This window comes from Cydia splendana, chromosome Z, assembly GCF_910591565.1.
Source record: "Cydia splendana chromosome Z, ilCydSple1.2, whole genome shotgun sequence".
Lineage (NCBI taxonomy): Eukaryota > Metazoa > Arthropoda > Insecta > Lepidoptera > Tortricidae > Cydia > Cydia splendana.
In genome coordinates, this window is record NC_085987.1 from 36,614,706 (window position 1) to 36,628,892 (window position 14,187).

A 14,187-nucleotide genomic window follows, 5' to 3' on the forward strand; every position below is an offset into this window, starting at 1 on the left:
GCAATTATTTACAAACTGGTGAAATGAAATACAGTATTTTTATGTCTAGGAACATTAGGCAGTAGTGTGAAAAGAGACATTACAATATTCTACTTAAATGATATATGTGCTTTAAGTGTCATAAGCTGATTGAGTGAAAATAATGTAAGATTTCAGATTTAACGCAAATTAAATTTGAAATTTCTTACAACTGTTTGGAAATGTATATAGTACCTACCGGGTTATTGGTTATTATACAAATATCCTGGTGAAGTAACCCAGATGTTTTTTCTACATAAGTAGATGCTTTTGCAAAAAATATTTTATCTAGGTTGTCCTTCCAATTGAAACGAAATCTAAGGCATTAAAGTTTTAGGAAAAGTAGAAGGCATCAAGGCACGGTCATTGGAACTGCTCAATTTACAAAATATTTATATGCATATGTACATATAATTGTATAGATTTGCGCCCCAGCTCTCATTTATAAAAACATATTTTATTAACTGGTTTCAAGTTTCAACAGCGTATTATCCTGGTTACCCCAGTGTTATCCAGGAAGTGCCATCAGCCATCACTGAAGGAAGAGGGAGAGGAGAAAGGAGTACAGTACGGTGTAATCCCTTGCGCCCGACACCGTCAAGCACACACACACATACACACTTGAAATACTGGTGTAAGTATGTTATGTAAAAATAATTACATTCATTATTTTATGGCATCTGTTCCAGAAGTGCTTGCCGTTTTAATAGCATACTTATGTAATGAGGGAGCTAGGTATAGATGTGTAAATAATTGTAAATCTGCTCTTGTGCTTTTATTGGGGAATAGGCTCTCCTCAAAATGATAGAATTGAACACTTTATGAAGAACGTTTTTTCGATTACATCAAACTCAACCTAAAAGTGTGACCTAGGTACCCTTAATCGGTCTTAAATTATTTATTAACAATGTCACCAACTAATGAATATCATTCATTACAGGATTAAGAAAAGTAAAAAATTACTTTATCACTTTTATTAGCTGTTGTGATTGTACACAACGTGAAAACCCTGTCCTTGATAAAATATCAAACTTTACTGTTATTCTGATTGATAAATTTCAGCAACCCTTGCTATCCATAGCATTATTTTTTTCAGGGAAAACACTAATTTTAAATTGAATGAGGTGTAATACATTGATTACCTGTATATAAATAACAAACAATAATATTCGTGATGGTAGAGGATGGTAGTTATTAACTTGTTAGTGATTATTTATTGCCCTCAAAATCATGAAAAAATCACTTCCCTAACGATTTGTAGAGGGACTAAGTCAACTCTTAAAGATTTGTATTGATAAGTATATTTTTATTTTCACCACCTATTTAGCCTGTTATGTGTTGGTGTCAACTGTAAATCGTTTAGGAGTTAATATTGGTGGAAGAAAAACATCAAGGTGGAGTGATTCTTGTGTTACTAAAAATTGTAACCTGCAACACATTGTCAAGAGTTGCTTGTAGTTGTTGTATTCGTTAATAATTGCATCTCATGCTATCCTTTGATTTCTTTGATATTCCTATAATAATTAAGTTTTTATGTGGTATTTGGTGGTATAAATGAAATACACCTATTAATAAGGATTAAATTATTTTTGTTTCAACTATCTATACTATACGATAGACAGTTTGATGAAATGATATCTCTAAATAATGTTGTATTGTAAACTAAATATACATCTATTTTGAAAATAGTTAATGATAACTAAAAAGGTACCTAATTTAAAATGAAATCATAAATCATTGTTAATCAATGATTTCATTGTTGCAATACAAAGCCAAAACAAACTTTGAATACTTATCTCTAAACATCTACACAGTTAATATTTATCATTGAAGAAGTTTGTGCAGCGCAATAATAATTGGAAATTTAACGAACTTACCTGTAAGTGAAGTTCTATTTCAATTATATTAGCTGCACAAACTTCGAAATGATAACCCATCCCACCCATTACCCACGTTGTCCTGAGACAACCAGGGATTCGTGTACCTATAATCCCTGTCAAAGTTATGGTAATATTGGCTTTCCGCTTTGTAGCGATAAGTACCTAAGAATAGAGAACCCTAGCGGGCTACTGGCAGTGAAAGTGTTATGTCTTGGCTTGTTACTCTAAACCTGCTCTAAACTAAATGACGTGACAGCTGACAGCGCGGGAGCCGGTCAGCGTGGGAGTTGCGTTCATAAATCAGATACATATTTTTAATTTTAGCTTTGCCTCTGTAACTTTCATGTGGAATGGGCTGAATGATAAGCGCGTACTACACAGTTAATATTTATCATTGAAGAAGTTTGTGCAGCTAATATAATTGAAATAGAACTTCACTTACAGGTAAGTTCGTTTAATTTCCAATCATAATGAAAACAGTGTGTTGAAAAACTCCTTAATAAAATCCTTGCTTGAGCGTGTGTCAAATTTATATTTATAAATCTAACCAGTAAACTAATATGGTATAAAACAAATTGTGTATAGAAATATAATAATAATATAAATACTTACCAAGTTCAAACTAAGCAAATTGAAAACTAGACACTCGTAAAATTGAAAACTTGAATATTTTGAGGTAGAAAAGTATGTTTTTTAGAATTTATTAAAAATAGGTACTTTAACGTTTAAAGAATAAAAGTTTGGTAGACCACAAAATACCATAGAGGTGACGCTAAAAAAACACTATCCACACTTTACGCGTAGGGGGCGGGGGAAGGGGGGGGGGGGGGGGTGTACTCTAAAATATTATATTTCTAGTTTGTAGGTATTTTACCGTTTTATCATTTATTGACTAGTAGGTATACCGAACATGTAACTTATAAACATAACAAATTATTGTATTGCTACTATACTATATATAGTTGAATCATCGAGAGCGTGGAATTGCATATGTAGTAGTATTGTTTGTTTACAGGCATTCTATATTTGAATTTTCTATTTTCTTGTACTATCAGCATACAACCACTACAAATGCAATTCCATCTTCTCGATAATTCAACTATACATGACTAATAATACTACATTATGACGGTATAGTCGTGGCGTGATTGATTTATTTACACAAAGTAAATCACATCTTTCTAGCACTAAAGGTCAGTGATCTATGCTGCTGCTGCTGCTGACAGATATACACTTATACATACCTACAGATAAACAGACGGACATGGGGGGTTCCTAGATGAGTAATCCTTTAATTTATAGAATATTTCCTAATATCAATAAGTACAATATTCAACATTAGGTACAATATTTTTATTGCCTAAACTCTTTGGTCTTTTAGGTGTACACAATTAATATGGAAATGCTAAAAATGAACAGTTATTCATATATAAGGTACAAAAACATGTCAAAAACAATAAATAAAAATCAACTTAAAATTACAATTAAGAAAATAGAAGAAGGAAATTACTTTCTCAATCCAATGTCTACGACCGATGTCAATCAATTTAAGGGGCCGGTATATGACGTTTTCGATTTAGACCTCACTTTGTAACCATAATTTGTTCAATAAATGTTTGATAATTGCATTAAATTACACGTAAATTTATTCACGAAGAAACTGTGTACCGACTCTTTATGCCATTATATTTTTAATTTGCTGTTATTCTCTACAAATCGACACTAAAAGTATCAAAAAATCAAAATATGGAGTTCCGTTTGAGACAGAAGCAAAACAATTTTGTCTTTGACAGTAATTGAATTATTGTATGATTTTGGAAGCTAGATAATTCAGCTACCAATTTATTATCGATTTATATTTTTACTCACAAAGACAACACAGAAATTCAATCTCAAATGTAAACTTTCGAACAATTTCCATACATTGACGACATCACTCAAAATTCTTCTTCAAGTCAGATGCCCGTTGGGGCTACACCGGAGCACACGTGTACTTCTTCAAATGAAAATGACAGCTTGATTTTCTTGCTTTTGACAATTATATTGACATTAAATCATATACGCACACGAGAAAGCATACCAGTAGATAAAATGTATTTCAAAAAATAGGGTATATAAATATCAGCTCGCGTCTCATTTAAATTTCATTTGCTGTTATTTACGGGTCATTATTGTTGAAAACCGCAGTAAACTATCTTAAAAAATACGATTACAGTCGAATTTAAGTATTATCTTCCTTCAAAACTCGCTTAAAATGAAAAAAGTTTAAAGACTCATCTTTACTGATTGGGATCAATTTTTATTATGCTGGTATCATTTTGTTTCATTTTAAAAACGTATTTGACTTCTGTATGTCAATGAATTTTGATGACAACTGTAATCTTGTATTATATTATAGAACTTTTATATTAAAATATTGCCTATTAACAGGAAGAGTTATGTAATTCGTATAAGTAATACCTGAAAGTCTTGTAACTAGATCTGTAATACCATGGATTGCGACGAATAAATTATTATGATTATGCCGTTCGTTCCGTCTATATGTATAATGCGTGTACGTGCTGTTCTCTGAAAATCTTCAAGAAAAAATAAAGGCTAGACCAGCACTAAGTACTAGCAAGTTTTTGCGGCTTTGGAGACCGAGATGAAGCTTACAGGCCAATAGCGTTATGGCCTGGTTATTGTTATGTATACCTATGTATCGAATGTTTTATAAATTTACTATAAAAAGCAATGTTTTATTTCGATTAGGTCTACATTTTGTGCATATTGCTTATCTGAAGTATTTTCGTACTAAACTTGAAACTTTCGTTGAAACTAAATAAAATAATTATTCCAAATGTACAGTCACCTGCAATTTATGTTACACAACGAAGGCCGCAAAAATATCTGACACGATCTTATTTGTAGAACCATAAGAGCATGTCACATATTTTTGCGACCTTCGAAGAGTAGGTACCGTCATTACTCATTATCATCAACTTTGCCCGCTTTTTTTTAAACACGAATTTCTCAAAAAAAATCACATCATATGACTTTTTTTTGCTCAGCACGTCCATTGTGATCAAACGCATCAGTTTATGTGAAGAAAACATTTTTTTATCGTGTTTTTACCCATTTTTTTGCGTTTTAGAGGGCGGGCAAATAAAAAAATATCCGGGGTTTTCGCCAACATTGCCCACGTCAATTTGGTATTCAAATACAGCTCGTATATATGATGATGATGTCTAAGGATCACTTAAAGGTTTTGGGCAATCCTACCATTCCCTGTTAATAACTTAGCGATAAGTGTAAAAACTTTTAAATAAATTTGCTGGGCAATGTTGCCTACCCGTTTTTGGCCATTTCCAAATAAGGCTCGCCTAAGCATTTTACAAAGGCTAGGGTTGTCACTTTTGAGAAAATCTGTTACAATAGTTTAATGACCAAAAATATGATTTTTGTTGTGTTTTCATTCGTTAACGGGATAAAACATCTAAATAAAGGATAATAAGACAAATTAAATACAGTATATATTTATAAACTTATTTTAGTGTACAAACATAACCTTCTTTTACTTGCGAAGTTGGGTAAATTAGATGAAAGTGACAACCCTAATCCGTTTTTGGTGGTGGGCAATGTTGGTATGGATGCCAAATTACCGGATTACTTTGCCCACCGCTAAAACTTTTGTGTATTTAGGCCTTATTAGTTTAAATCTCAATAGACATAATCTATGCTTCATGTGCTATAACTGAAACCCGGAAATATTTGTCAAAGGGTTCTCAATTTTTTCTACTTGCATTCATTATTTATCAATTTTTTGCCCGCCGAAATATACCCTATATTAGACAACTCGCTCAAACTCAAAATTCCCAAGTCAAGTTATGCACAAGTTTGGCATATACTTTGTCAGAAATATAACCAATTTTCTACTAAAAACAGCAGGGTGGCCATAACTATTATCAATTTTTCTACATTAACGAATTTGTTTAAAATTGTCGTTTTGGGCAAAGTTTCCCTGGAGGCAAAGTTGGCGCTAATGACGTAACATATTATTGCAGGTGACTGTACATAAATGTTTCGGTGATTATGAGATTATTTTCCAGGTTAGTTTACTAACAATCAAGTTATGCAGATACCGATTTCGTGAACGTATAAGTAGTAAGGTACCGCTATTGTTTAGCGATACCGATTATTTTTGAAGGTAAAACTATACCGGTTGAAATATAAAGATATTAAAATTACAGCAGGGACAATCATTTTTTATAGGTGTACCTAAACCATCATTGGCCGAGCGTTAGCAAAGGTCTCCGTTTCAGCTTGGGCAAAAATGCTTTTGTATGTTCTCCTTTGCAGATCACATTTCTCAACTGATTCTCGTGAAAATTTGTAAGCAGGTTCGATAGAACTATTCTGTTTCGCTTTATCCGCCAAAATGGAATTGCCACCCTGCTGGAACTTTATTTATTTAAATTCCTATTGAATGGATTTTGCACCTTATGAAAAACCGTATAGAGTAGTAAATAACATTTTACATCTGACATCTTGTTTTATTCGCTTTAATTGTACAAAACGCGTATCTCGACAAAGCAATAGTAGGTAGTAAAACAGTCAACAATCAAATGAATTAAATAGGTACGTCACGTGTGACATGAACAGACAAGTAAAGCAAGATTAAATGCATTGTTTCTCTTTCGTCTTTAAATGGAATGCTTTTACCCTCAAAGGAGGCTAGTGGTCAATACTAAACTAAAAGTTCAATCTTAAAAAAACATGATGGGTCACTGACAAGGCCTATTGACTTCCTTGAAACGATGTGACCCTTCAAAATTGTGCATGTGTTGTCCGTTCCCAGACGAGATTGCCAGTAATTAACATCAAAATATTTTACTACAGCAACATTGCTAGAACTGGCTTTGTCTATAGATGCGATTTCTAGGAACAAATCAAATTATTTTGATTTGTATTTTATGAAGTAGTCATATGTAAATTATTATTTATTTTTTGATATATGTATATTATTATCTATTATATTTCAGTTTTTCTTTGTCTATGTTCATAAAATCTACGAAGGGTAGACGTGCCTCTACCCTCCTTGATAAAATAAAAAAAAATCTTTGTCAATTGGCCTCTTTGATAGGCCTTGATTTGGGTCTGGCCGGTAAGAACATAGACAAGATAAAAGTCTGTAATGTCAATGCTGTCATTTAAGTCATTTAATGCAAAAATATCAATTTTCATATAAAACGATTTATTCACTTGAAATATATTTATTTACCTATTAATTTTAAAAATAAAATCTATTCATATGTACGAGCAACATATCTAAATGCGTCTTCGCACAGACTTAGTTAAATTTAAACCGTTGTCTTGTCTCTCTTCCTTCCTTGCTGTATGTATCCGGCAATGGCGACTTTATCAACAATTCTTATCCGGATTATGGAAAGCCCTAATGTGTGTGTGGAAACCGTTGTAGTAAATCAGAAACAGCGATAATTTCAAGGTAAGATATATATTAATCTTTAAAAAAAATGAGCGTGCTAATTACCAAATTCAAATATAATAATTTAATCTTACTATCCCCGTAAGTCCCGCGGACGCGTCCGAAATTATAATCAAAATTCAACATAGATGTAAAACCCCACATTGTTTAAGCTGGTAACCCTAGGAATTAGCGACGTTAGTAATTAGGAAGATAGATTATATTGTTAAATTTTTTGACTATTTTGTTTTAGAAAGTGAATCAGCAGATGGCTTGAGCGTGAGATAATAATATAATCCTGGGCCGTCATATGATTTCTTGGAAAAAGCTCAGAAGGGCACGTATCTGCCGCATATCCAAACTAGTTTCCCGGTGACCAAGAACGCTGCGCGGAGCTGTGAAGCAGAAAATGTCCGATAACCGGATAGATGTAATAACAACTTGTAACCATTTGCCATATCAGTGTATGTATTCATATGTATTATGAAAATATTTATATCTTAATAATACGTAACTTTTTGTTACCTTTTATATTTCACGAATTTCTGAATATAGTACCTAATTATTATCTTTTAACGTATTTTTTTACTTATTTGTGAAATGCTAATTTCAGAGCCCAACAACGTGCACACTAGCGCCACTGCTAAATAATCGTGATTATTTAAATTTAACGACATGTATTTAAAAAAGGGGCCGCTACGGACTGTATTGTGTATTTAGGTACCTTTTGAATACATCAAACTAGATTTTATGTTGCTGGATTCGTCGATCTATGAGCTCAAAACAAAAACGGCCGTTTTAACTTTGGACGGGTAGATTGACGAATCCAATAACATAAAAACTAGTTTAATGTATTCAGCAGTGGCGCTAGTGTGCACGTTGATGGGCTCTTAAAAACCTGACCCCAACAAAAAAGAAAAAAATACAAAAAGAAATTCCCTCTCTGGGATTCGAACCCAGGACCATTAGCTTCCTGAACTGGATTACTGCCAATACCCGTTATCGTTCTTCTCCTAGTGAGTATTATATTCTTTGGTCACTGACCTGTCCCAGTAAAGTGTGCGTGAAGTGCGCTTGTGTGTGAAATGGGGTAAATTGACAGAATCTGAAATTTTACCCACCGCTACCGTCGCCTTAAGGATTTCCATAGTAATGTAAATCGTTACCCAGACCAAATGAGACATGTCGATGTCTGCAAAGACACGAGTGCCTGGCCCCAGGCGCCCCGGAACTGAAACGCGCGCTCCAGAAATATCATTACGAGATCAAACAAAAGATCCCTATCTAACCTACATTGTAATTAAAATTAAATTCCATTGTATAATTGACAGAAACGTCTATACAGCTAAGGGCTGATTGCACCATTCACTAACCCGGGGTTAACCAGTTAAACCTGGAGTTAACATGGTTACCAGTACAATTTAACATTCGGTTAACCGGTTAATAGTGTTCAGTTCGAGGACGGGCATGTGATCAATTGTTTTTTTAAAAAGGCTGTAATGGTTCCAATGCCCAATTTCAATTAACTATGTCACCTTTAAGGCTCCTCTTCACGTTGGGCCAACGCCAACGCCAACGAGGGACGCAGCCATGCGGTAGAATGAGATAGCAATATCACTTACTCCCTCTAACGCATAAATGTTGGCGTTGGCGTTGGCCCAACGTGAAGAGGAGCCTTTAAAGACGATTCGCGTAACACCACAAACTGTGGCCAACACGAACGTTGACCTTAATGAAGATAACATAATATTGTTAAAAATGAAGCTTGCAAATGTGAGGCTTGTAAGGCCCACTTGCACCATTTCACTAACTATGAGTTACCTTGGTTACCAGTACAATTTAACACTGGGTTAACGATTTAACCGCTTAACCCCGGGTTAGCGGGATGGTGCAATTGGGCCTAAGCGAGTCGGGCTCAGGTTGGACTCGGTCACGGAAGAAAGAATGAGCGCGCCGGTGGACTCGGTTCAGACTAACGACGTATATCATTTAAACGTGAATTTAATTGACCAATTAGATCCCTGGTGTCCGGCGATGTTCGACGGATTTGCCTGCTGGGACCCGACGCCGGCGTCGGCTGTCGCTAAACAACGCTGTCCAGAGTTTGTCATCGGGTTCGACCCCAGACGCTACGTGTTTAAGAGGTAAGTATTTATTTAAAGTTTATTAATGCTAAGTTTGCACAATCATTTTACTACAGTAAATATATGTGATATCAGCCAAAATACTACCGATGAAAATACTAGTTAAATATTAGTTAATAGGGGGTATAACTGCAATGTTCTGCCGCCAGAGTGCAGCACTAAGCTAGCTAGTAAACCATATAGTAACTTATAGGTACATACTGTGCCTTAAACAGTTTTTTGACAAGTTATCTGCCTCTTTATCGCTCGAATATGCAAGAGTGATAGAGAGGTTTAGATAACGAAAATTCGATTTTCTTGTTTCGCGGTACACCCCCAGATTGTGATGGATTGTGGTGTAGTGGCGCCCCCTATGCACAGTTTTGCGTAATATTCCCTATTACGTTGAATAAAAATGGTGTTAACGTTTAAAAAATAAACTAAACTTGTTCGATTTTATTTACGATGAAATTAATTGCAAACACCCGCCGCCATAATTTCTCTAGGTTTTCACAAACAGAATATCTGGCAAACGTAACTCTGAGTAAATAATATAGAAATCATTGCTCAAAGTAAGTACGCGTTGGGATCTAGACAGATTGCGCTCTATAAAAGTTTTTATAAATAGGTATATACTCGTACGACCTCTCTTATCCTACTTGTAGCAATTTTGATGATGTAGAATAGGTAAGTTATTATATCTAGGTATGCTTAAATAAGAAAACATGACTTACTATTCGGACAAACTACTTGATGTCTTGAATTGTAATTTGATTGTTTAGTTTTGTTAGAGCTACACAGTCTACGTAAGTAGGTACGGCAGTTAGGGTCAGTTGCACCAAACCATCTGTCACCGTTCAAACGTTCGCTAAATTTTGATTTATGAGAAGTTTCATAGTTCACGGCAAGTTCACGGCTGGTTAACGTTGATCAGGGGCCAAATTCGACGTGTACAACTGTCTGATTTCGCGTCCACCTCAAATGATTTTGATTCTATCAAGTGTTGATTCGATCAACTGTGGATTATATCATTTGGTACAACCCAAACTCATTAATTGAAAAAACAATTAATCTAAAAACTAAAAACAAAATCAACTTTGTTTTATTACTATACTATACGGTTTATAATGGCTCTGAACTCGGGGTGGTTCCGTTTGGTTTGGTTGTTACCTAACTGTGGATCACTAATGTAAATTTGACATTGTACGTATTTTTTTTTTTAAGGATCACCAACGGATTATTACATCTACACAATTACATAGAAACAAGGACATTTAACAATAACAGATGCTTAGCCACTTATAGGTGACCACAGCTCACACGTGTACATATTAAAGAGAGTATACATATAAACAACTAAAATTTACTTAAAGTTACTTAAATTAACTTAAAGTTACTTAAATTTACATAGAGTAGAGAAATATGAACAAGAAAACATGTGTAAGCATGCAGACATAGACGTATTTGAAAACTCTCAATTTTTCCCACGTCAACGGGAGATCAACACGATACCTCAAACGTCGCTTGTCGAATACCCGTCCAGTACGTCGTGTGGTTGGTGCAACCGGGACTTAGTGTTATATCTTTTTGACCTTACTTGAGGACCGTAAAACATGTTGAGATAGACATATCTCATCCCAACACGGCAAGGACACAATAAAACGAGTTTAAGTACGTCTCTTTTATTAGGCGTCGTTCTCTGAATGTCCATTATTGTTGAGGATATGTGTAATGTAGCACAGCATACCTTCGTATTCAATACCTTTAACCGTTACGAAAGAAAATAAATAAGAAAACGATTAAGAACAGAGCCAAAAATGCGAAAAGATCGAGTCTGATGTGAATGTTTTTTTAAATATTAATCTTACAGTTAAGACTTAACCCTTAAGTTGGCAAGGCTCAACATATCTTAAATACTTATAAACATTTTTTTAGTTTTTGGTGACTTTTTAGATATTGAGCATACTATACTAATAAAAAATAAGGAAAAGAATCCAGGATTTTCCAGTTTTGGAAAATCATATGTATCATATTTGATACAATACCAATTCCTCGACAAACTAGTTACCTAATTTTTAGAAATAAATGTGGATATTAATATAAATAAAACATGTAATGCAACAGAAATCAGCATTTATTGCTAATTAAACGCAATCTAAAGCATCAGAAAACTATTACACCCGTAAAAAAAAAAATATTTCTATGAATACCTGAACACATGGAAGAAAAATTTGATCCCGAAAAGTTTCAAAAATGTCGTAAACAAAAAGTTGTGTAAAATAGGAAACTAAACCAATTAAAAGTAAAAAAATATTTTTTTGTACTTAGGGGTCATTTTTAGCCATACATATATTTTCCCGCGCTACGGGCTACGGCGTAGCAATAATGCTACACCGTATGAATATACAGTTAAATAACCTCTAGTACTTAAAAAAATCAACGTTCAATAACTAAATAACACGACAACTAATATGACATATTTGAAACATGTTTTGTAACCCCGAAATATAAAGAAAATTTAAAAATTATGTAAACCTATTTTGATGACAACTTGGCAATGTATTAAATGTAATACAATCCTTTTGATATGTAAATTTCTGAGATCTTGGCAAGGTATCAAATATAATACATAACAGTTTCATGTAAATATTTTGTGTATTAAATGTTTTTAAATTCGACCGCAATGTAAATATTTATGCCCTAACAGATAGTAAATGCATCAAAACGTAGATAATGGAAAAATATATACTACGAAATCTGTTGTTTCCGTGGCGCCATATTGATTATTACTAATTAATTTCAAATGACATTTGTGACCATTATTTTTTTCTATAATAAAGGAGGGCTCAACATATTTATGGCAGAATTATTTTGTTAGGCAATAAAGTAAACCTGCTAGATTTTTTAAATTTCCATCACGGGTGTTACAATGCCAAGATAAGGGTTAAGAATACAAATCTTACAAGCAAGGTTTGAACCCGTTCTAAAAGTCAGATATAGCCACTACCTACACTACCTCGGTACTACATTCACTTAGATTACTTAGATACTGCTATACTTAATGATAATGATGCTAAGTAGATAGATATTACCTCAATTAAATACGTTAGTATAAGCCATAAGGAAATTCAGCCTGTCGATTTGACCATCAGGTTGATTTTTCTGATAATATTACACACGATATCGTTTTTGTAGATGCACAGAAAATGGGACATGGTACATGCGTCCGGAAGATAAAAAACCGTGGACGAATTACAATACTTGTGTCGACCTGGAAGACTTAGATGTGAGTACTTTTTCATTCTATTAATTATTTGCTGCGTCTTAGAACCTGTTTAGAACCTATCAACTATCCCTTTCCCACTTCGTATTTACCAACATAAACAATATGTATCCCCCGTTTCATCTCTTTTTTTGGATAAACAGTGTTGATAGAAATACTTGTTACGATGCGGTATCAATGGTTGAATTATTATTTAACGGTTGAATTATTAGGTTATTACCTATAATAAGTATTTGAGCAAATTGCCGGTAATATTTCATAGCGGTCGCACTTTTATAGTCTGTTATAGTGGCCGACAATATCTAGACTCCTAAATATACCTATGATATTAGGTATGTTTGAAAAGGCGATGGATTCACATTTTTACAGATTGAAATGCTTTACAAACTTGTAAGGTACAAATTGTAAAACATTTGCTTACAACGTTACCTCCCCTTGGTACAGAATTATTCATTTTCTCGTCGTGTTTTCCCGGTAAAACGAAATTCCCAACGCGCTCACTATTAACTTATTCTGTTCCAGCCAGCCCGTAAGTTAATAAGTAAACTAGAAGCCAATAAAACATTAATAATAAAGTAACGAACGACTACCATTAAGATCGAGACCTAACTGACTTAGTCAAATCGATACAATTTAACCTGTTAAGGGCTACTGGCACCATACCACTAACCCGGGTCAGCCGGTTAAACGTTAAAAGTTACCATGGTTACCAGTACAATTTGACACTGGGTTAACGGTTTAACCGGTGAACCCCGGGTTAGTAGGATGATGTAAGTGGCGCTTAGCATCAGCGCTCGTATTTCGCCTTTGACAATTACCTACCAATGAAAACTTCAACTTAATTAATATATGTATTTATAATTAGTCTTGGGGTATTGAATTTCTAGGAGATGAAAATTGAAATACAGTGGAACATCGATAGCACGAATCTCAAGGGAAACGCCAAAAACTACGTGTTAACGAGGTTTCGTCTTATGGAGGGCATCGACTTAAGGAGGTTCTTGTAGGTTTTTGTTCGGATTAAAGAGGTTTCGAGTTACAGAGGTAAAACGCATGAAAAATTCGTGTTAGGACGTAATTATAGAAACGTTTTTCGAGCGAGGATTTCGTCTTATCGAGGTTAGAGTTAGCGAGGTTCCACTGTACCATAATGAGAAATGGGAAGACATTTAGATCGACGAAATAGAAAACTTTATTTCGAGCACAGTAATAATGTTATTAGCAGAGTAAGCAGCCATTTGACGTTACGAGTATGTTCGCAGTTCCGGAGCATCGTGAACGACGTATATGTGGCGGGCTACTCGCTCTCCGTCGCCGCACTCATACTCTCGCTAATCATCTTCTTCTATTTTCGGTAAGCCAATCAATATGTGCAGTCGCGAAAAGCATTATGTTTGCAGTGGCGTAGCTAGGCGTGGG

General features: G+C 34.3%; 2 protein-coding genes across 2 annotated transcripts in view; one reads left to right on the plus strand and one right to left on the minus strand.

Annotated features, from left to right (window-relative positions):
• LOC134803930 (SCY1-like protein 2) overlaps positions 1–14,187 on the minus strand; it is a 383,486-nt gene that overhangs the window by 271,251 nt on the left and 98,048 nt on the right. The window lies entirely within an intron of this gene.
• Positions 9,387–14,187, plus strand: part of LOC134803969 (calcitonin gene-related peptide type 1 receptor-like) — a 44,048-nt gene continuing 39,247 nt past the window's right edge. Inside the window, exons 1-3 of the mRNA XM_063776814.1 lie at positions 9,387–9,506; positions 12,681–12,771; positions 14,031–14,122. Coding sequence (XP_063632884.1) covers positions 9,397–9,506; positions 12,681–12,771; positions 14,031–14,122 — 293 coding nt within the window. The 5' untranslated portion in view covers positions 9,387–9,396. The remainder of the gene's footprint in view (positions 9,507–12,680; positions 12,772–14,030; positions 14,123–14,187) is intronic.